Source organism: Delphinapterus leucas, chromosome 6 (assembly GCF_059928025.1).
Source record: "Delphinapterus leucas isolate spDelLeu-1000000601 "Yukka" chromosome 6, BTC_Dleu_Yukka2, whole genome shotgun sequence".
NCBI lineage: Eukaryota > Metazoa > Chordata > Mammalia > Artiodactyla > Monodontidae > Delphinapterus > Delphinapterus leucas.
This window is the reverse complement of record NC_143134.1, coordinates 44,646,196-44,669,727: the sequence shown is the minus strand read 5'-3', so window position 1 is coordinate 44,669,727 and position 23,532 is coordinate 44,646,196. Positions and strand designations below refer to the sequence as shown.

Sequence of the window (23,532 nt, the reverse complement as noted above, 5' to 3'; positions counted from 1 at the left end):
AAAAAATAACCATAAGGCATGTGTCATTCTAGAATACATTTGCTCATGGGTACATTCCTTAAAATCCCATACTGAAATAAAAGTGAGTTACCAGACTCTGAGGTGGATAGGGATTGACAGCAGTGGAGCTGCCAGTCCCTTGTGCCATCTGACCGTTGTGCTGAGAATTTGTGAAGACAAGGGCTTGGCCAAAGCCCTGCTGTTGGGAAGTTTCAAAGGAGTTGACTTCTGAGGCTTGACTGTGAGGAACAGGCTTCTGGAGCAAGGCTACCAGATCAACACTAAGCAGACAAAAAGCAAATGAAGAATGAGTCACAGGCAAATCTCACCAAAAAAATGAATTTGAGAAGGGAGTCAATATTAAGTAATAAGTTCATGCTAAAAAGAATCCCAGTGACGAAAACCCTTGGAAACTGGAGTTTAAGGGAGCCAAAAGCAGGGAATCAAATCATCCGCCACACACTCCTCCTCCCCAAAAAGGCATACCAAGCCACAGAGCGTGAAACAGGGCTTTGCAGAGAAGAGAAACGAAAAGGTGCATTAAGATGTTTCCACAGAAACGGCACAACGACAACTGATTTAAAAACCTGGAGCAACTGAGTACACTTCAACAGTTCTCTCAAGTTTGGCTTGTTTCCTTTAGAATATCTGGCTCCCTTTATCACTTGAAACCAGTCTCTCTTAAACTTCCCTAAAGGAGAGTGAATCCATATTTTTGAGGAATGAGGACCAAAGCTGTACTAGACCACTGAAGCAGTCTGACATTTATCATAAATATTCCTATAAGTTCTGCATTCTATCCAATAATATATTTACATTTATATAAATCTCATATAATTTCTCTCTTAAATATTTAGGAAAAAATGCACAACGTATTAACAAATACTCTGTTAACTAGGATTCTTATAATGTCCCCAGAAAGACAGAGATCCAAATTTGAGAATCATGGTCTTAAAACCTGAAAGCATGAGGAAGAAGTGATCTTCCAAGTAATATACTACTTGACATGGGAATGAGCCACTAATTTCTCCACAGGATGACCCTAACATGATAATTTGCTCCATTAAATCTTTTTAAAGGCCAGTTCCCAGGCAGTTCTCCTAACGGAAACTCTCACCATGCCAGTGAGGCAGATTCTGGAAGGTCAAATAATTCAAAACTCACTTGTGATATATAGCAAAGTTCCTAGGCCGAAGTTTCTCTCCTTATCCACTACCAACTCTCATGTTCCCATAACCGGATTGAAGTTATGGGATCTAGTATTTTGGACCCCAAGTTAATGTTCTAACTTATGACAGCCTAATTCTAGGGATACAAATCCATGGTGGTTATATTACATATGACCCATCTTAAAAGTTCCATTACTAAAAAAACCAGAACCAAGTTCGATTCCAAAAGATTGATAAGACATATGCATGAAAAACAGTCCAGCACTGTCTTCTGAAAAATAACCATTGAAAAGGTCCATTTCTTATTTTTTAAATGAAAATGATCCTATCAAATTCATTGAGTAATAAATACAATGCAGAAGTTATATCCGTTTAAGGAGAAATTCTGAGCAATTCACAAAATATATTGCAAGACATAACCTTTGATCGTTTTTATTTCCCTATAATGAAGTCTTATAACCATCACATTTAGCAAGAGATTGAGCATGTTGGGCTCAAAACTGTCTTCAATGCTCAGATGTCATATATATCAAGGCTCTCATCCTTCTAGGTCACTGCATTTTGAAACCATAATCAAAGGTTTTTAGGATGCAAATAAATGCTTTTCAATAATTCAATTCTGCACACATTCTAACAACGTTTCTATTACCCCAAAAGCTCCTTCCTTTTCTGTAATCCATGAAATCAGTAGATTAAAACTAGTAGAACCCATATAAAATGAGAAGTTTGTACTACCCTGAGAAGATCTAAATAAATGGTATTATATGAAGAAACCAAAGGATAGTTCTGTTAAGTTTATTTGTCAAAAACAGTATGCTTACAAAAGTAAAAAAAGAACCATTAAACAGATTTAACATTATCTCTGTCACAAATTCTAACACAAACATAATCGCTATTTTAATTCATCACTGATCACAACAAATTAGGAAATGATGGAGGCTCTGTCAGCTCACCAAGTAAGTTAGGGATAAAATAAAAGTCTCACACAAAAAAGAGAAAAAACAGAAAGAGAGTCAAGAAAAGGGTAAAAATAGAAAGCGATCTGAGGAAGAAAACAACTCTCCTGAGGCAAGAAATTTCAATTATGCTTTGACTAAAAAACAAAAGGTGGGGGAAAGCGTTTACCTTTGCCCAGGTGTGACAAGATGCTCTGCTGGAGCAGATGAGGAAGTGAAGACCTTTGTTTCAGAAAGCTGTTATGAAAGGATTAAAAATATTTTAATCTTATTTTAATCTTTATTTTAATCAAAATGTATCAAATTCCTGACAATTTTTAGTCACTGGTACTCTTATTCTAGTTCACCCAAAAGGTGGTCAAAGGAAAAGAAATATACAAGTGATTATGGCACATAATTTTCTTATGGTGAAGATAAATTTAGATTGACAATCCCACAAAAGAATTCCACATCAGCGAAACAAGAAAGTGAAGTAGTAAAGCCAGACCCTTGTGCCATAGTTCAAGTCCCAGTTTCACTATTCTACTTCACATTATATAAAATGAGAACACCAATAAAAACCACCACTAATGTTACTATAAACTCCAAAAAGGAGTAGGAAAGTTTGAAAAGGCAAAATAATTGACGTTCTCTTTCCCCAAACACAGATGGTTTTGGCATTTTGTTTATTAGTAATAGGTTTACTAGTCATAGATTTCCTTACTGTTTTTATCAAAATAATTTTATTGAGGTATAACACATACAATAACTGTGAATATTCAAACCGAATAACTGAATGAGTTGTGTCATATGTATACTCCATGAGACCATCACCAAATCAAGACAATGAACGTATCTATTACCCTAAAAGTTTGCTCCTGTCCCTGTGTAATCAATTCCTCGAGCACTCACTTTCGTCCCCAGGCAACCACCGGTATGTTTTCTGTCACTACAGATTAGGCTGTATTTTCCAGAATTTTAAGTGGAATTTTTTTAAACATACAGTCTTTTTTGTCTGACTTTTTTGACTCAACATAATTGTGTTGAGATTCATGCATACTGTTTTAAGGTACTTTTAAGGCACACAGGATAAAATTTCTTGAAACCTCAATTGACACTGTTGAAAGGCAGACTCTTTTTATGTTTCCAAAGTGGGGCATGGGCTTTTAAAGGCCGATTTTGTTGATCTAATGACATAATGTGAAAAATTAATGAAAATGCTATTCGAACACTGCTGTAATTCTTAACAATGCTAAATGTCTCAGAACTCTGAAACCCAGCATAAAATCAGACTTCCTAAGACACTGATATTAAGGCAGGGGCAGAGCAGACAGTAGATGTTCATTCTCCATAAAAACAAAAGTGCTGAATTGATTATACTGTTTCAACAAGAAAGGCTTATGCTATGCTGCACCCTAATCCAAGGTAGTATCTTAAGAATTCTAAGGAATCCATTTTTGCCTTAAAGAATCTTACAAATTAAATTAAGACAAAGAGAGAAGCAATTAAGGAGTAATTCTATTAAAAGTAAAAATAGAGTAGATTTAAAGCCTTGAAAATATTAAGTTCAAGGAAAATGAGAACTACATTTATCACTGAAATCCTATCTAACCCGGTAGAGTACAGAAAATTGCAGTTTTCTTCTCCTAAGCTCTAGAAGGAATTTAGGATTTGCATTTTAAATTACTCACCTTTCAATCACCATTACTTTGTATATGTCAGAAAACTTTGAAGTAATTTTGATATTTCCTGAGAAAAGAAGATGCCCAAATTCCCTACTGTAATTCTTTTCAGTAATTATATCGTGATTCAATATGGTCTATACAACAGAATATTACTGCCTATATGTGTGTACCTTTGAACTACTTGTTAGCAGATTTACATCCTAAGACCTCATCTGAAGCACAGAAAAATCCCATCAGTTAGGCATGACAGTTATTATGATATTCATTTTGGGGATGAAAAATAGGCGGCTCAGAAAGGAAAGATGCCTCATCTGAGGTCAACAGGTCAACCCAGCTAGAATCTGAATACGGGTCATCTGCCCTCTGACAGCCTGGTGACTTTCTAACCTGCCTACTGACCCAGACAACAGGCAAGGAGATATAAAGCTTTTAGCTCTGGAAGCCTTTTTTTCTCCCAACAAATTCTTAGCAAAAATTCTAGTAACACAAAACATTTAAAAGTAGGACAGCTCTGTTTGAAATAAGGCATGGTGTCCACAGGCTGCTCACTCTCACTTCCTGTCATCACTGGTACCATCCCTCCACTGATTCTAATAGCCACCCATCCAGCTCAGTCTCTTCAGATTACAGGTAACAGAGAGCCCGCTGACATCATACCCCAAGGGCTTATGGTTAGTATGCAGTAGAAGAAAATAAATTTCTAAATTTCTAAATTTCCCTAAATTTCCCAAATTCCAATCAAATGAGCATCTTTCTTTTTCATGCCCTACCCAGCTCATTCCCTAACAAGTCAGATAAAATAGTGCTAAAAAGAAAGAAAGCACAAGTGCACTTTTGTTTCTTTTTAAAAAATGTTTGTGAGTACAAAATGGGGAGAGGGGGAATAATCTCAAAAAGAAAAATAAAATCTCAAAGTCTGGATCACTTTATGCAATTTTGAAGGTCAATACTTGTAAACCCTTTATTCTCTCCCTTCCAATGTCAGCTGTAACTCTCTAACATGTACATACTTTTGTTCTGGGCCTTAAGAGTGAAACAGAAAAATAGTTAAGATATCTTATGCTGAACACAGAACCTAGAGACCAACACTACCCAGAAGCTAGTACAGTATATTCAAAAATGTCTGTGGAATAAATGAATACAAAAAGAGCCATCTAGTTGAAAAGGGAATTGGTTGGGCCTAGAACCAGAATGATTTATTCAGGTTAATTTCAACTATAAACCCCAAACATAGACTGTCTCTTTTAATAAAAAGGTTATAAAGAGTAAGTATCATTCACAGGCCAGGATAATAGCATCAGCTAGTTATCAGGCCAAATAAAACAAAGATAGAGAAAAAAATGATGTCACTCCTACTTAACACCTGGTCTTTTTTTTTTTTTGGGCCACACCACGTGGCATGTGGGATCTTAGTTCCCTGACCAGGGATTGAACCTGTGCCTCCTGCACTGGAGGCAGAGTCTTAACCACTGGACCGCCAGGGAAGCCCCAACACCTGGTCATCTTTAAACGGTTGCTTTAAAACCAAGTTTCGCAAAAACCTGAAAACACCAACTTCCTTCTGAGAAGCATCTGCTAAAAAAAACATGGTAATCACAGAAGTCTGTGATTGTAAGTGTAAACACTTACATCTTCAGTCCAGTCTTCCGTTGTCCACTCGTCCACAGAATTCTTCCAGGCCCCTGTTGACAATCACAGTTTACACCACAAAGTCAAATAATGTCTGATTCCAAGTGGTTCTCTATTGTGTACGGCACAAGATATATCACATATACCATTAGCAATATAGTTTACAATCCAAGAAATATGAGTCTTTTAATCTATCTCAAGAAAATCAGTCATGTTTTCAAATGCAAGTTGGTTAAGTACTATCCACAAAAACTCAAAAGCAATGGTCTCAGATTGCTTTTGGATGATATCCAAGCAATTCTGCCTTAAGAAAGAAAGTATGGCACAGCACAAACAAATGTTTAACAAGGAGCTCCTTATGATATATATTATTTAAAAGAGAACACAATTCGGTATAAGGCAGCTCTGCTTTGGGCCCTCATTTCAGGTGGATTATCAAATTTAGAGAAGTATGCTTTTCTTTTTTTCTCGGCTGTATTGGGTCTTCGTTGCTGTGCGCAGGCTTTGTTGTGGTGAGCAGGGGCTACTCTTCTCATTGCAGTGGGCTCTCTTGTTGTGGAGCATGCGGGCTCTGTAGTTGCAGCATATGGGCCCTAGAGCGCCTGGGCTCAGTAGTTGTGGCTCATGGGCTTTAGAGCACAGGCTCAGAGCAGATTCTTAACCACCATGCCATCAGGAAAGACCCGAGAAGTATGCTTTTTATATTAGTTCCACTGTATGGTTTCCTAATAGGTCTCCAGCAAAGCTAAACATTAGTCCTATTCATATAAAGTCTGTGGCTATTAACTCCTGATAAGCAGGTACAGAAAATGTGCTCAAACAGTTCTTACAGAACAATCATTTATATATAAAACAATTAAATGCTTTAAAGAAAAGCATATGAGTTCAGATATGCTGACACTAGTGCTTAGCGATTCTGTATATTCCCATTATTTTATTTTATTTTATTTTTGTATTTTTTTGCGGTACGCGGGCCTCTTACTGCACAGGCTCCGGACGCACAGGCTCAGCGGCCATGGCTCACGGGCCCAGCTGCTCCGCGGCATGTGTGATCTTCCCAGGCTGGGGCACGAACCCGCGTCCCCTGCATCGGCAGGCAGACTCTCAACCACTGCGCCACCAGGGAAGCCCTCCCATTATTTTAAAGCATACGTGCAAACACATACCCAGATAAAATGCTTTTAAAAGGAAGCACACCAAGATACTAACTATAACCACCATCATGAAGTGGGACTGTGAATGTTTTCAGTTCCTTCAATGGGAAGAAATAAGTTGAGCATCTGACTTACAATGAGGTTTGTGTGTGGGAAAAGGAAGGGCATACCCCTGAAGGAAAAAGGCAGATGAACAGATCTAACTTCCTTGGAATCATGTCAATAACCTAATAACTAAACTGATGGTGTCACCTAAGAAAAGAGTCCTTTTCTATGGAATGCTTTCAATAGGATGTCCCTAATTTGAGATTGATCATGGCAAACAAAAGTAGAATCTATGGATTTATGGAGCATGGCTCCTTGTAAAATACCACCCCAGATATGCTACTCTGTGATTATAAAACGGAGATGTTTCAAACCTGAAAACATTCTCTATTGTGTGAGAAACCTACACACACCACTTAGAGACTTCACCTATACTGTGGATCACAGGGCATATGCATTGCAGGGAAGAACTCCCTGCTTTTCTGTCCCTCTCAATTGCATGTATCCTTGAAATAACAGTAAAGCTTGATAGATAAAGGTTTCAATATTTTTTAAAATAAATTTATTTATTTACTTTTGGCTGCATTTGGTCTTCATTACTGTGCGTGGGCTTTCTCTAGTTGTGGCGAGCGGGGGCTACTCTTCATTGCAGTGCATGGGCTTCTCATTGCAGGGGCTTCTCTTGCTGCGGAGCACGGGCTCTAGGCGCACGGGTTTCAGTAGTTGTGGCACGCAGGATCAGTAGTTGTGGCTCGCAGACTCTAGAGTGCAGGCTCAGTAGTTGTGGCGCACAGGCTTAGTTGCTCCGCGGCATGTGGGATCTTCCCGGACCAGGGCTCGAACCCGTGTCCCCTGCATTGGCAGGCGGATTCTTAACCACTGTTCCAGCAGGGAAGTCCCAGGTTTCAATATCTGAACTGACAATCTGATCCTTTGTTTTGGCTAATTTATCATATCTTTAAATGGTTTCCATAATTTCTCCAAAAATGTCACAAAACAACTATCAATTTATGTGCCCCCAAAACATCTCTTTGAATTAAAATATTTTCATAAACGAAAGCAGAAAAACATAATAGTTTAAGTGAAGAAACACAAGGTGCAATTAGTCCCAGTCAGAAATCAGTACTGGAACCTGGATCTCCAGACCCCTGCACAGGCCTCTTAGCACACTGTACGCAAAGCTAAATGAATCCAACACAAGCCATCCACCTATAATTCAATATCATCTTCCTTTCTTAAGTACTAACTAGTGCCTTTCTTAAGTACTTATACATAATCTCCAACCTTTTACTATATTTCCTTCCAGACTTTTGTCTAAGTACATGCATAGTTTTAAAAGTTTACAAGTGGACTAATTTCAAAGATGGCCGGTACATAGTGGTCTTGGTGCCACCTCCATCCAACTTACCCCGTGTTCATGCTGTCAAATTCATCATAGGAGACAGTACTCTAAAGACTACAAATTCTATAAAAAGCTGAGGCTCATTCTAAGCAGATTTAGGAACACTCTAGTCAAGAAATAGAAAAAGCCTCAAAAGTCATTCATAAAACTTTCACCTTCAAAGCAACTAAGATTATAACAGGAAACAATTTATGATGAATTTTCCTTAGGAACCTTTCATCATCAATCATCAACCAACTAATCCTGGGTTAAAAGCCTACATGTAAAGAAAGCATGATGCTAGGTATCAAAGTCATATCTCACTGAAAAGACAAGTAAAAATTTAGGGAGTGACCAGGGTAGTATATTACTGAATGATACATAAATTACACGAATCTGATTAATACACTGGAAATTTACAGGATGAAAAAGTTATGGAAAGCTAGAATGCTAAGAGAAACTTTATGGGGAAGATGAATCACAGCAAAAACCTTGAAGGCTGGAAAATATCTGAACAGATATTTAAGAAGGGATAGTCGGGACTTCCCTGGTGGTTCAGTGGTTAGACTCTGCGCTCCCAATGCAGGAGGCCCAGGTTCGATTCCTGGTCAGAGAACTAGATCCCTCATGCCTCAGCTAAGAGTCCGAATGCCGCAACTAAGACCTGGTGCAGCCAAATAAATAAACGAATGAATAAATTTTTTTTTTTTTTTTTTTTGCAGTACGCGGGCCTCTCACTGTTGTGGCTCCTCCCGCCGCGGAGCACAGGCCCCGGACGCGCAGGCCCAGCCGCTCCGCGGCATGTGGGATCTTCCCGGACGGGGGAACTAACCCGCGTCCCCCGCATCGGCAGGCGGACTCCCAACCACTGCGCCACCAGAGAAGCCCTAAATATTTAAAAAAAAAAAAAAAAAAAAAAAAGGGATATTCCAGGGGAGAGAAACAATGATGAGGCATTACAAAAAATTATAAAATATTAAAATTAACCTAAAGTTCAGAACATCCTTTTTTTCCCCCCAAAAATGTGTAAGTTGTGGCAAAATACTTATAAAATTTACTACGGTAATCATTTTTTAAGTGTATAATTCAGTGATACTAATTTAAAACATATTCTTATACATGATATGTAAAGAGACTGGCCTACCACTTAGAGAGGAGTATTATGAAAATAATTAAAATGCAAACTTAGACATGTAGAAGAGGATGAGAAGCTGAGTACATTTACTTATTTTATTTCTACTTATTTCTGGCTGCATTGGGTCTTCATTACTGCGCACAGGCTTTCTCTAGTTGCAGAAAGCCAGGGCTACTCTTCGTTGCAGTGTGCAGGCTTCTCATTGTGGTGGCTTCTCTTGTTGCAGCTCTAGGGCTCTAGGGAGCATGGGCTCAGTAGCTGTGGCGCACGGGCTCAGTTGCCCTGCGACGTGTGGGATCTTCCTGGACCAGGGCTCAAACCTGTGTCCCCTGCACCGACAGGTGGATTCTTAACCACTGCGCCAACAGGAAAGCCCCGAGTACATTTAAAAGCAGGCAGAAGACAACGTATGAAATTGTAAGCAGAAGTCCAACATGGTATGGTGTTATGTCAAGCAACAGAGGGGAAGCCCCGTGTCAGCAGCCAAGGTCAAGCTGTTGCACTGACCCTCCCTAGATACACGGACTCTAAAAAATACATGACATTAGATACAGAAGAATACAGAGTCAGGTCCTAAAATCTTATTTTGGAATATTAAAATTTTACAGGAAGACCTTGCTCCCCATTGTAGACCTACAGACCTTCACATCAAACATACAAGAAAAATTCAATGACGTTAATTTATTTCTAGCTTAAAACAATAAATTTGAGATGTATGCTTTATGTTCAGTTTAACTTGATGTTAGCCCTCTATCAAAAGGACATATAAGGCAGCCTTATAGAAAAAAGGACAGCAGTGATGCAAAAATCTGTGTCACCTTGAAGGCCAATGTGAAAAACACTTCCATTATCAAAAGCTGATAATTACTTTACCAAGCAGTTGTAGAAATATAGTTTACAAACATCCATCTGATGAATTTTTATTAGCTAGCCTTGATAAAAATGGAAGATATTTTAAGCATTTTATCAGATTCTTAACTAAGAAATTAAAAAAAAATTCATACCTTTGAGTCCCAAAGAATTTTTGTTTGGCAGATTCTGAGCTACATTTTGAGCATTTGATGCCAGTTCTGTGGATCAATGTAAAATGGAAGGTTTTAACATATCACAACAATTAAGGTATTCATCAGAAGAGAAATTGGTCAGCAAATTAAACGAAGGAGGGAAAGCATAAAACTAAGTATATGCTATGTGTCCAAGGAAAAAGAAACTTACTGCAATCCATGCTATGACAGACTGCTATGGTCCAACTATGAACCTTAACAGCCAGACAGACCTTGAACATTCAATTTACATCAATTATGCTTGTTCTCATTCCCATGTTCACCAAGTTCCCTTCCCACTTGTCAAAGAAAACATTCCAATCTGTTTAAAAGGTATGTTTTTAGTAAATTTATAAATTAGCATTTTGACTACCCTTCAGTCTTTCTATTTTGGGTAATGTTTGATTCTGACTCTAGGGAATGGATTTGATTATTATCCTGTCAAGTCAGGTTTCTGAGCCTATGAGGCTGTGGGCTAGACTCAGAACTCTGGGTTATCAACAAGACAATACCATTCTGTGAGGCCTCTAGAGAAATAGCCAGCCATTCCATCAGATGACATCTTTTAACTGTATTTTGCATCGAACACATTCTGCTACTCTAAATGAAAATAAGAGGAATGAGAGGGAAGAGATAAAGACAAAAGGAGAAGGAAGAAGAGACGGAGGAATATGAAAAAAGAAAAATAGCAGTTAATGGACTAATTCAACATTCTGTTTCAAACATCTGATTTAAAAATCAGTGGCGGTTATAAATAAAGCCACTATAAACATCACATGCAGGCCTTTGTGTGGGTGTTTTCATTCCTCTTCAGTAAAAACTTAGGGTTGGGATTGTAAGACTGTATAGTATATGTATGCTTTCACACCAGGAACGTAGGAGTTCGAGTTACTCTGTCACCTCCACTAACACTTGGAACTATCAGTTTTTTTTAAAGCTATTTTAATGGATGAAAGGTGGTAACCTACTGTGGTTTTAATTTGTATTTCCCCAATGACCAATGATGATTAGCACATTTTTGTGTGCTTATTGCCATCCATATATCTTCCTTTGTGAAGCATCTGTTCAAATCATTTGCTCATTTTTCATTAACTTTTTATTTTGAAATAATTATACATTCACAAGAAGTTATCCTTCACCCAGTCTCCCCCTATGATTACATCTCACATAATTCCAATAAAATATTATAGCAAAAAAACTGACACAGATACAGAATGCGTATACTGTTCTATGTCAAGTTTGTATTGTGGTAAAATAATGTTTATGTGGTAAATAAAATTTACCATGCTAACCTTTTTTTTTTTTTTTTTTTTTTTGTGGTACGCGGGCCTCTCACTGTTGTGGCCTCTGCTGTTGCGGAGCAAAGGCTCTGGACGCACAGGCTCAGCACCCATGGCTCATGGGCCTAGCCGCTCCACGGCATGTGGGATCTTCCCAGACCAGGGCATGAACCCGTGTCCCCTGCATCGGCAGGCGGACTCTCAACCACTGCGCCACCAGGGAAGCCCGATGCTAACCTTTTTAAGTGTACAGTTCACTGGCATTGAGTTATTCACAATGTGATATAACCAGTATCACCATCCATTTCCACAACTTTTCATTTTTTGTTCATTTTTAATTGCTCATTTTACTAGGTTGTTTGTTTTCTTCTCAACGAGTTGTGATAATTCTTTACCCATTCTGTATACAAGTCCCTTTTCAAACAGAGGTTTTAAATAAATATTTCCTCCTAAACTATGCCTTGCTCCTTCATTCTCTTTATTCTCTTCTGAAGAACCATGTTTTTCTTTTAGACTCATGCTTATTATGCCCTACGTAAGAAATTTTTGCTTAATCCAAGGTGGCTAAGATTTGCCCTGTATTTTCTTTAGAAGTTGTGCTTTCAGGTTTCACATGTAGAGCTATTATCCACTTGTGGTTATTTTTTATATACAATATAATGTATACCATTGAATTGCCTTGGAACCTTTGTCCAAAACCGATTGTATCTGTGGGTTTATTTCTAGATTTGCTATTATATAATTGATCTGTCTCTGTGCTTTTGCCAATTCCACAGTCTTGACTACTGTACCTTTAGGGTAACTTCTTGAAATCAAGGAGTGTGAATCTTTGAACACTGTTAGTTTTCAAAACTGTTTGGGCTATGTTCAGACCTATACTTTTCCATAAAAATTTTAGAATCAAGTTACTGACACACAAAAAATCTGTTAGGATTTTGAATGAACTTGTACTGAACCTGTATATCAATTTGGGGAGAAACAACATGTCAATAATATTGAATCTTCTAATTCATAAACACTGAGTATCTTGCTCCCTTTTTGGGTCATCTTTGATATTTATCATCGTGTTGCATAATTTTCAACATATAAATCTTGCACATATTTTGTCAGATTTATACCTAAGTGCTTCATGTTTTTGTACTACTATAAATGGTATATTCTTCTGTTTATTAATGCTTCTTCAAACACTCAATTTTACATTTTACTGTAAGGTTTTATAATTTACATTTTCATTTAGAAGTCTTATCTTGCACATCATTAGACTTCTTCATAAGCATCTGATATTTTTTGAGGCCACTAATTTTTTTTCCATTTTCTCTTTGTTGATGGTTTATAGAAATGTCACCTGTCAACTATCTGCACTGTTTAAAGCTTCCTAATTAATTTCATTAATTTATCTATAGATTCTTTTATATCATTGCCAGAAATGACAGGTTTTTTCCTCCCTTTCTAACCCTTCTTTTCTTTTTCAATCTTTGTTTCAGTGTTTATGACCTCTGGTACAGGGGTGAATAGAAATAATGAGAGTAATCCTCCTGTTTCTCTTCAGTTCAACTAAATTTTTTGCCTTTATTTAAAAAAAAAAAAAGGTAAGAGGGTAAGAGTAGTGAGAGTAAGCCCCTTGATCTTGTTACAAAAGAAAAATATTTTACACATTACTATTAATTTTGAGGTCTGCTGTGACTTTTGTAGAAATCGGGAATGAATGTTGGGTTTTGTCAAATGCTTTTCCTTATTAAAATGATATGGAGTTTCTCCTTTATTCTGTTAAAGGGGTGAATAATCCTTTTTTTATTGAGATATAACTCACATGAAATCCACACTTTTAAGGCAAAGAACTGATTGGTTTTCAGTATATTCACAAGGTGTACAACAATCACAACTACCTATTCCAGAATATTTTCATTGCTCCAAAAAAATCTGGCACCCGTTCCTAGCCACTCCCCATTTCGCCTAAACATTCCCAGCCCCCAACAGCCACCAGTCTACTTCTGTTTCTATGTATCTGGCTAATCTGGATAATTTTTCTTACACATTGAGCCACTGAAGGACATTTGGCTTTTATGTGAACCTGTATCTTCCATTCTCTTGGGTATATATCTAGGAGTCGTCTGATTTTTTAAATGTTAAACTTGAATATCAAGTATAAACTTAACATGGCCATGATACATTAGCCTTTTTCTAGTCTACTGAATTGATTTCCAATATTGTGACTTAAAATTTTTACAGCTGTTTTGAAGAATGAGATTAATCTGTAATTGCAAATGTTAGCAAAAAATTTATTGACAAAGTATCTTCTGATGATTTTTAATAGCTATAATATTAATTATAATAGATTATAAAGATAATTAATATCAATATTCCTTTTCTCATTCCTACAACGAATTATGTTTCTTCTGTTTCCCTTGATAAGTCTCACAATAAACTTATCAATTTTATTGATACTAGTCTTTTCAAATTACCATTTTTATAACTTTCGTTGGTCCTCTTGATAGTATATCTGATTTCTAGTTCGCTGTGCTTCTGTGATGGTGGCAACTGTCTTTTTTAGCTAATTATTGAGCTATACTTTTATATTTTGGGTTATAATTCACGAAGTGTCAAATTATGTTTTTATAAATATAATCACAACAGTTAATATATATTATCAGGAAAAAAATCTTCAAAAGAGCTTTATTAAATAAATAAGCCAATTAACAAGTATTTATCTGTGAATTTCAGTGAAGAAATAATCTTAAAACTGCAGGACACAGAAGAATCTGCAAAAGCAACTGTTGCCCTAAACCCATCTATCATCATCTACCTCTTTATCTGGCCAAATTTGTGTTCACCATTATGAATGGTAAATACTTTGTTTCAAGTCTTGCACTAAGAAATTCTATATATCCCTGACACTGAGATTTGAGTGTGGGTTTGTACTGCCTTACACAGATTTATTACAGCCTCTTCTTCAGAGTGCAAAAGGGGTAAACCACATACTTTATTGTCAATGAGATTTATAAGTGAGAAACTTTGGAGGTAAGAATCAGCTAAGAGTAGTCTCAGAGGTAGGACAGCTGCCTGTTTTTCATTCTTCTCCACCAGCACACTTTGATGTCATCTTTGTACGTTAAGAGCTCAAACAATTAAAATACATCTCTGGTGAGAATAGACACTTACCAGTTCCCTCATCTGCACCATTCTGAGCAGCTTCCCAACCTACTGGTTTTGTCCCACACCCATCTATAGATGGAGAATCTGAATAGTCCGCAGGGTTAAATGTCCTTGGGTTTGAAATAAAGAATAAAGGCAAATCACAAAATTAACTGTACATCATCTTCCCCGAAACAAGCCCTGTCCCTTCTAAGAACCACTATAAGAAACTTCACCCTCCTTCTCCTATGTAATTATAGCCAACTCTTCTTGCCATCGGAATGCAGATCTTCTGAAAAGCAGAGGTTGCCTAGAACCTTCCATACACTCTTGTATGATGCTCCTACTTCCCTAAGTTGTTGTCCTCTGCATCCTAAAGCAAGTGTGGAGACCTATAATAGTTCTAGGCAGGGTAATGGCTCTAATGAAAAACCCACCCACCCACCCCCTCCCAACTAAGCCTAGACTTAAATAGGCAATAGGTCTTTTATTCCGAAGTCAGAATCCAATTTTGGATTTGAACCTTTTACAGTAGAAGTATATGATTCTTTTTGTTTAGATGGATGTAAATAAAAAGAAAACGTTTTGTTCAGTGCCTCTTGTTAAATTAAAATCCTCAATACCCATGATTCAGATGTCTAACTAGAGCCAAATTAAATAGCACTGCTAAAATTTTCACAACAGAATTAAAAAAAATTTTTTTCAGCATTATTGGGGTGTCACTGACAAAAAGAACCACAAGTGTACTTTTTAAAGTAGACAGCAAAATCCACAAAATCGTTTAAAGCTACTGGGTTGGGCACATACGTTCATATGTTCCGGCCAGTTTGCTCCCTGTGTTTTCATCCTTCCTTTGTCCACAGGGAGCTCAGGCAGAAAACAGAGATGGCAGGAGTCACCACCTAAAGGCAGTGACCCCCAACAGTGCTGCCCTGGAGATATGGAGAAACAAAGGACTTTTCCTTTCTTGACTGTCATCTACTTATGGCCTCTATAAGAAGCTTAAAAACTTTTTATAAAGATCGGGGGGGAGCTAATGTTTTGGATAACAGCAAAAAGTGAGAGAACCAGAAATAATGAATAAATAACTGATTATACCATCTATTTAATAACAATATACTCATCCTTCACAATTCAAGATAAAAATGATTGCTTTTCATAAAAAACAAAACAAAACAAAAACATTTCATTTACTTACCATTCAAAGATAATTGCTGGATTTACCAACATAACTCTCTTAAGCAATGGTTTTCAACTGGGGTGGCTGTGCACCTCCCTCCCAGGGAACATTTGGCGATGTCTGGAGACATTTTTGACTGTCACAACTTGAGGAGGGGTGCTACTGGCATCTAGTAGGGAGAGGCCAGGGATGTTGCTAAACATCCTACAATGTAAAGGGAACCCCACCACCTCAACAAACTATTATCCAATCCAAAATGTCGATAAAGCCAAGGCTAGAAAACTGCTCTAAGGCCTACTGCAATACAAGTTTATTTGTGTTATTTTGCTTTTTCAGTATTGTCTCTTTAAACTACAGAAGGTAATTACTTCAAAAATAGGATGGCTAAGACTTACCCCATGCCTTGTGTTGAGAATCTTCCTGCCCCTCTCCCTCTGCCACGTCCAAATGCTTTTAAAGAAAATATAGTGTAAAAATAATACTTATGTCCTACACAACTATAATTCTACCAACTTCATCCCTTACACACCTACCCAAACATTACTGTCATTGTTCCTAACAGCACCAACATTCCCAACCAGTGCACCCAATCTGCTGGTCCCTAATGACACAAATATCTACAGTTATTGATCTCAAAGGATAGAAAAGAATTTAATTCTGCTTGTACAACACTTGTCATATTTAGCAGCTTAACACGGGCAGGTTTTTTATATACATATATATATATATATTTAATTTATTTTTGGCTGCATTGGGTCTACATTGCTGGCCGCGGGCTTTCTCTAGTTGTGGCGAGCAGGGGCTACTCTTCATTGCGGTGCGTGGGCTTCTCATCGCAGTGGCTTCTCTTGTTGCGGAGCATGGGCTCTAGGTGTGGGCTTCAGTAGTTGCAGTACGTGGGCTCAGTAGTTGTGGCTCGCGGGCTCTAGAGCACAGCCTCAGTAGTTGTGGCGCATGGGCTTAGCTGCTCTGTGACATGTGGGATCTTCCCGGACCAGGGATCGAACCCACGTCCCCTGCATTGGCAGGCAGATTCTTAACCACTGCACCACTAGGGAAGCCCCTGATGGTGTTATTACATACCATTTTTAATACTAAGATTCTGACCGATGACCAAAAGGGCAGCAAACAAGAGAGCGAGCAAGCAAGAAGAAATAGTTCTATTCAGTGACTCTCCAGTTTTTCTTAATCGAATCCTAAATTGTGGATTAAAGACCTAAACACAAGAGCTAAAACTATATAACCCTTAGAAGAAAATATAGAGCAAAAGCTTCATGACACTGAATTTGGTAATGATTTCTTGGATATGACACCAAAGACTCAGGCAAGAAATGGAAAAAATTAGACTTTAAACTGGTGTATCAAAAGGCATGAACAGACTAAAAAGAAAACCCAAAGAATATTTACACATTCGACATTTGATAAGGGAGTAACACTGAGAATACATAACGAAATTCTACAACTCTCTAACAAAACAAACAACCAGATTAAAAAATGGGCAAGGGACTTGAATAGACATCTCTCCAAATATAATATAAAAATGGTCAATGAGCAGATGAAAATATTCTCAACATCACTAATCATTAGGGCAATGTGGCACCCATTACAATGGCTACGAGTGAGAAACAGAGAAAGAGAGAGAGAGAAGAGAAAATAAGTGTTGGCAAAGATGTATAGAAACTGAAACCTTTGTACACTGTTTCATGGGAATGTACAATAGTGTAGCCACTGTGGAAAACAGTTATGGCAATTCCTCTCAAAATTAAAAATAGAACTATATGATCCTTATAGCACAGAGAACTCTGCTCAATATTCTGTAATAACCTAAGTGGGAAAGAATTTGAAAAGAATAGATACATGTACAGGTATAACTGAAGCACTTTGCTGTACACCTGAAACTAACACAACATTATAAATCAACTGTAGTCCAATATAAAATTTTAAAAAATTTTTTTAAGAAAAAGAAAAGAATTATATGATCCTGCAATTCCACTTGTGGGTATACGTATCCAAGAGAATTTGAAAATAGGGTCTTGAAGAGATACCTGTACACCCATGTTCACGTTCATAGCAGCCTTACTCATAATAGCCAAAAGGTAGAATCAACCTAAGTGTCCACTGATGAATGAATGTGGTATATACATACAATGTAATATTATTCAGCCTTAAAAAGGAAGGAAGGGGTTTCCCTGGTGGCACAGTGGTTAAGAATCTGCCTGTCAATGCAGGGGACACGGGTTCGAGCCCTGGTCCGGGAAGATCCCACGTGCTGCAGAGCAACTAAGCCCATGTGCCACAACTACTGAGCCTGCGAGCCACAGCTACTGAGTCCGCATGCCACAACTACTGAAGCCCGTGCGCCTAGAGCCCGTGCTTCGCAATAAGAGAAGCCACCACAATGAGAAGCCCACACACCACAACAAAGAGTAGTCCCCGCTCGCCACAACCAGAGAAAAGCCTGCACGCAGCAACAAAGACCCAATGAAGCCAAAAATAAAATAAATAAATAATAAAAAAAGAAAAAAAACGGAAGGAAATTCTGACAAATGCTACAATGTGGATGAACCTTGAGGACATTTTGCTAAGTGAAACAAGCCAGTCACAAAAGGACAAATATTTCATGATTCCACTTATATGAGGTATGTAAGAGTACTCAAATTCAGAAAAAGGTGGTTGCCAAGGGATATGTTAGCCATGCTAATATAACTAAATGTATATTTAATCATGTACAGTTAACTTATCCAGTAGTTCAAGTTAAACTATTAAAAGGTACAGTCTTAACAAAAATCTACCCTATCCCCAGAGACAGGGGAATAGAGGGAAATGTCCTAAAAAGTGGAAGAATTCTAATAATGCATATTAGTGGCTACTATCTATTTTAACACTGTCGAAAGGTAAGACTTCAGGTAAGTCTAAAAGAAGGTTGGAAACTTGGGTTTAAAAAAAAACAAACTTAACTCTAAGAAGAAAGCTTTCAATGACCAAGTTTTGGCAAGACTCCTTATAGTTAAGAGAGGTGGTAGGGTGGGGGGAGGAGAGTTATCATGTAAGAAAACGAATTCACAGGACATAAAACACTTAACTGTAAAAAAAAAAAAAAAAAAAAAGCAAACAAACTTTAGTATGTCCATACAATGGAATATTATTTGGCTATAAAAAGAAATGAAGTACTTATACATGCTACAACATTGTGCTGATATGTGGTAGAACATCAATGAATCTTTAAAACAGTAAGCTAGGTCAAAGAAGCCAGTCACAAAAGAGCACATATTGATAGATTCCATTTACATATCATATGTCCAGAACAGGAGAATCTATAAACACAGAAGGTAGATTACCAGTTGTTTACTGCTGGGATGGCAGGGGGAGGGGGAGGTGATGAAGGAATTGGAAATTGATACTTAAAGGGTATGGGATATTCTTTTTGAGGTGATGAAAATGTTCTGAAATTGATTATGGTGATGGCTGCATAATTCTAAAAATATACTAAAAACCACTGAATTATGCAATGTAAATGGGTGAATTGTACAGTATGTAAATTACATCTCAAGAAATTTTAGAGGGCGATAATAAACACTGTTACCAGTGAAGAAAACAGAGAAACAACACAATTGCTCTTGATTAAGTGCATTCATATGCACCCACTCAGTGGCAAACTGTGTGACAAAAGGAATATTTAACAGTGGTTAAGTATTAAGAAAATAGGGGCAATTTTTTAAAAAGGATTCTGCTAAAAAATCATTAAACAATTATCTAATACTTGAGCCAGAAAGCAAGATGCACATGAAAGAGAAAAAAGGAATTTATAAAAGAAAAACATATCCTAAGGCCAAAAATTCAAGAAATCCTGCACGTCCCCTGGAAAAAGTCAGTATCAACTAAATATCTCCATGTCTCCAGAGAGCAGTAGCCGCACCCAAGTATGAAACACAAACAAGCCAACTATCTTAAGTAGATTTTAAAAAATCAAATCCATCTTCATGTACATTTTAGCAAGCTAACAAAATTGTTCTTTTCTATTCACCCGGCTAGTTACATGGCCAGTAACATTGTTATCTGTGTATATACATTTTCCTATACTGTTATCTGGTACAAATAGCTGTTTTCACCTAACAGCTCAGAAGAGAGACCTGGGTTCTTATAATTGAGAAAAACAACACTAAAGTAAATTATCATAAAGAATAAACCAATGTTATGATAAATGCTAAACCTTTACTCATAGAGGTCTATCTAGTGACTCTGCACTACATCTATGTTGAATAATTGCTCAAGTTTTTAATTGTTTAATATTTATGTCTTACACTGAGAGCCAGAGTAGAAAAGTTGCCCATTTCCCTTGAAAAAAGCCAAAACACAGAGAACAGCTAATCACCTCTAGTGGAGAAGGCAAATCTAAAGAACAGATATCCCCCCTGGGGCTGAACATGTGCAACCTAAAGAAAAATAAGAAGATAGAAAGCAATCCCTTTCCTTCACCCCCAGGAGACTGTAAGCAGGGCTTTGATAACAGCCAAATGCACCAGAAACTGTGGGCTCTTGAATTTATCACTGCACACTCTGGGTCATGATCTTTAAGATACTGAGTAGTTCTAAAGTTTTTTGTACGGACAAAAGTTCCCAGATTTTCAGGGCTGGTTCAATGATAAAGATGGTTGCTGTGTTCACCACAAGCTGCCCACCTGCCCAGCGACCTGTTCAGCCCACAAAGAGAACAGGGCACTCTGGGGCTTGTGGCTCAGAGACTTAGGACTCAGGCAAGTTGTGCCTCTTTGTCCCTGGGTCAGGGTTTATCCACAGAGATAGGAATACGTCTTCCCCAATCGCAAAGTAGCGTAAATGAGTCAAATGACAACAGCAAATGCCGCAGGGACTCAGTGAGAAAGAGATCTTATTTCGAGTCTTACCCTCATATCTCATATATTAGCTTTTCCTTAGCAAATAAGTCTGATTATAAATGTGTCACAATAATTATTTCAGGAAAGAATTAATGGATTCTAATACCAGTGAATAAAAGTCTGATGGGAAAACGGTTATTTACACAGTCTCAGAGCACTCCCCCCAAAAAATACGTATTAATTACAAAGAATGAGGGAGTAACTTTACAAAGGAGAAACTTAGCAGAAACCACTTTCCTTAAGTAATCAAAGGTAACATCACTAGCAATGGGATAAATCTGCATCATGTACCCTCTAACATGAGGTACAGCTATATCATTCTGTGGCATTCCGGCCAAAAACTGGTAACATGAATCTAATCATGAGGAAACTTCTCAGTTTGCTAATCAAGGACATTCTACAAAAGAGATACTTCCAAAGTGTCAAGGGCATGAAAGACAAAGAAAGACTATTCCAGATTGATAAACTGTTCTAGATTGAAGGACACTACACAAGACATGGGAACTAAATACTGTGTGTGATCCCAGACTGGATCCTGGACCAGAATATTTGCTTTTTGTTATAAAGAACATTAGCAGGATAACTGGAAATTTTTGAATAAGGCCTATACATTGTATCGATGGTAATTTCATGATTTTATCATTTTAAGCTGGCTCTTTAAGACAATATATTTTTTCATAAGAGTTACACACTAAAATATTAAGGGGTAAAATGGCATTATGTTTGAAATGAACACACAAGGGTTTCAGAAAAAAACAGTAATATGTACATACAGAGAGGAAATATAGCAAATGTAGCAAAATATTAAAGCTTGGGGACTCTGGGTAAACACTATGCAAAATTCTGCTGTGCTTTTTTATTTCAAAGTAAAATGTTAAAACCGCACCCTAAGCACTTATATGTATATTTTATATTCCAGTGAATACATTTTATTCTGTGAAAAATCTAAGTTGTTCTTCATGTTTGCACTAGCTAAGCTGATCCTTCTACACAGAATGTTCCTACCCAGATTTTCACATGGCTTTCTTCCTCCTCACTTTAAATCCCATCTCCTCAGAGACCTCCCTAGGTCCATCTAAAGGAAACCCTATCGGCAGTTGATCACGTCACCAATCATTTTCTTAAGTAAGTCGAACAGTGCTTTTACTTGATTGTCTCTCCTCCTTCCCCACTAAGGATGTGAGGAACCATGTCTTATGCACAGCAGTATCTTCAACAATATAATAGGTACCTAAGTATCAGTTGTTGCATTAAAGACTGATATGTAACCCCAATATCATAAACATGGATTTTTTTTCATGGACTCATATTTAGAGGCATAATAATATTACTATTCAATTACAGGAAATAACCTAGTTGTTCAGCAACTTATTTTAGAGCACTGCATTTTGTAAAATACTTTTTGTACCAGGACCTGAGAAGGCATTATAGAAAATTCAAGAATTAAAACTAGAATGTCAGCACCTAGTAGGTGCTCAACAATTAACCTTTCAGTTATATTATATAGGCCATATTCATAAATTAGTTTCCCTGGTGGCGCAGTGGTTAAGAATCCACCTGCCAATGCAGAGGACACGGGTTTGAGCCCTGGTCCAGGAAGATCCCACATGCCATGGAGCAACTAAGCCCATGTGCCCCAACTACCGAGCCTGTGCTATAGAGCCTGTGAACCACAACTACTGCACCTGTGTGCCACAACTACTGAAGCCTGCGCGCCTAGAGCCCGTGCTCCGCAACAAGAGAAGCCACCACAATGAGAAGCCCGTGCACCACAACGAAGAGTAGCCCCCATTTGCCACAACTAGAGAAAGCCCACATGCAGCAATGAAGACCCAACGCAGCCAAAAATAAAAATTAAAAAAAAAAAGTTAGCTGAGTGGCTTGATTATATTGTAACTTCTTACACAAAAGCCAAGTAGTTTCATCCTGGAACACAGAATTATATTATTTTTTTTACTAATTAACATGGCACGTGATGAAGAACTTTTATCAAGAATACCCCCAATCTGAGTTTGAGATTGGCATGTACACACTACTATATTTAAAATAGATAACCAACAAGGATCTACTGTATAGCACAGGGAACTTTGCTCAATATGCAGTAATAACCTAAACGGGAAAACAGTTTGAAAAAGAATAGATACATGGGCTTCCCTGGTGGCGCAGTGGTTGGGAGTCTGCCTGCCGATGCAGGGGACGCGGGTTTGGTGCCCCGGTCCGGGAGGATCCCACATGCCGCGGAAAGGCTGGGCCCGTGGGCCATGGCCGCTGAGCCTGCGCCTCCGGAGCCTGTGCTCCGCAGCGGGAGAGGCCACGGTGGTGAGAGGCCCGCGTACCGCAGAAAAGAAAAAAAAAAAAAAAAAAAAAAAAAGAATACATACATGTATATGTATAACTGAATCACTTTGCTGTATACCTCAAACTAATACAACATTGTTAATAGACCATGCTCCAATAAAAAAAAAAAAAAAAAAAAGAATACTCCCAATCTCACAGATTATTAACATGGTCTTCAATCTAAACTCAGGATTAGATTCTTTATAAATATCAATTAAATTCCACATTTTGTACACAAAACACAGTATTATTTGATGGCCAAGTATCTATGAATAGTCAACATTTATAAATTTCCAAAGGTTTTCACACCAACTACTAGGCTTACTTTCCAAAAAGCAAAGCCCAGAACACTAACGATAGCCTAGCACAGCTGTTATTCTCCTCTTCTGAAGAGGCTGTTTTCTCACAAAAACACACAACTCACAAGCTACCTTTCCACAAACTTTAAATGAATCATAGAAAAGTGATCTGTTACAAGTGTCACACTGATTCTTGCTCCTCCCAATACAGAGAAAACATTCAGGGAAAGGTA

The 23,532-nt window shown here is 37.7% G+C and overlaps 1 protein-coding gene across 13 annotated transcripts in view; it reads right to left on the bottom strand.

The window, feature by feature from the left end:
* Positions 1 to 23,532, bottom strand: part of UBAP2 (ubiquitin associated protein 2) — a 116,868-nt gene that overhangs the window by 29,282 nt on the left and 64,054 nt on the right. For 9 of the 13 annotated variants that reach the window (XM_089912500.1, XM_089912502.1, XM_089912503.1 and 6 more), the window contains 6 exons: positions 16,164 to 16,218; positions 14,616 to 14,719; positions 10,138 to 10,203; positions 5,419 to 5,471; positions 2,295 to 2,362; positions 92 to 281 (listed from right to left, as the gene is read on the bottom strand). In XM_089912500.1, coding sequence (XP_089768626.1) covers positions 92 to 281; positions 2,295 to 2,362; positions 5,419 to 5,471; positions 10,138 to 10,203; positions 14,616 to 14,719; positions 16,164 to 16,218 — 536 coding nt within the window. Of the gene's footprint in view, positions 1 to 91; positions 282 to 2,294; positions 2,363 to 5,418; positions 5,472 to 7,191; positions 7,409 to 10,137; positions 10,204 to 14,615; positions 14,720 to 15,786; positions 15,938 to 16,163; positions 16,219 to 23,532 lie in introns of those variants that run through there. The other 4 variants (XM_030763827.2, XM_089912506.1, XM_089912509.1 and 1 more) reach the window with 4 other exon arrangements.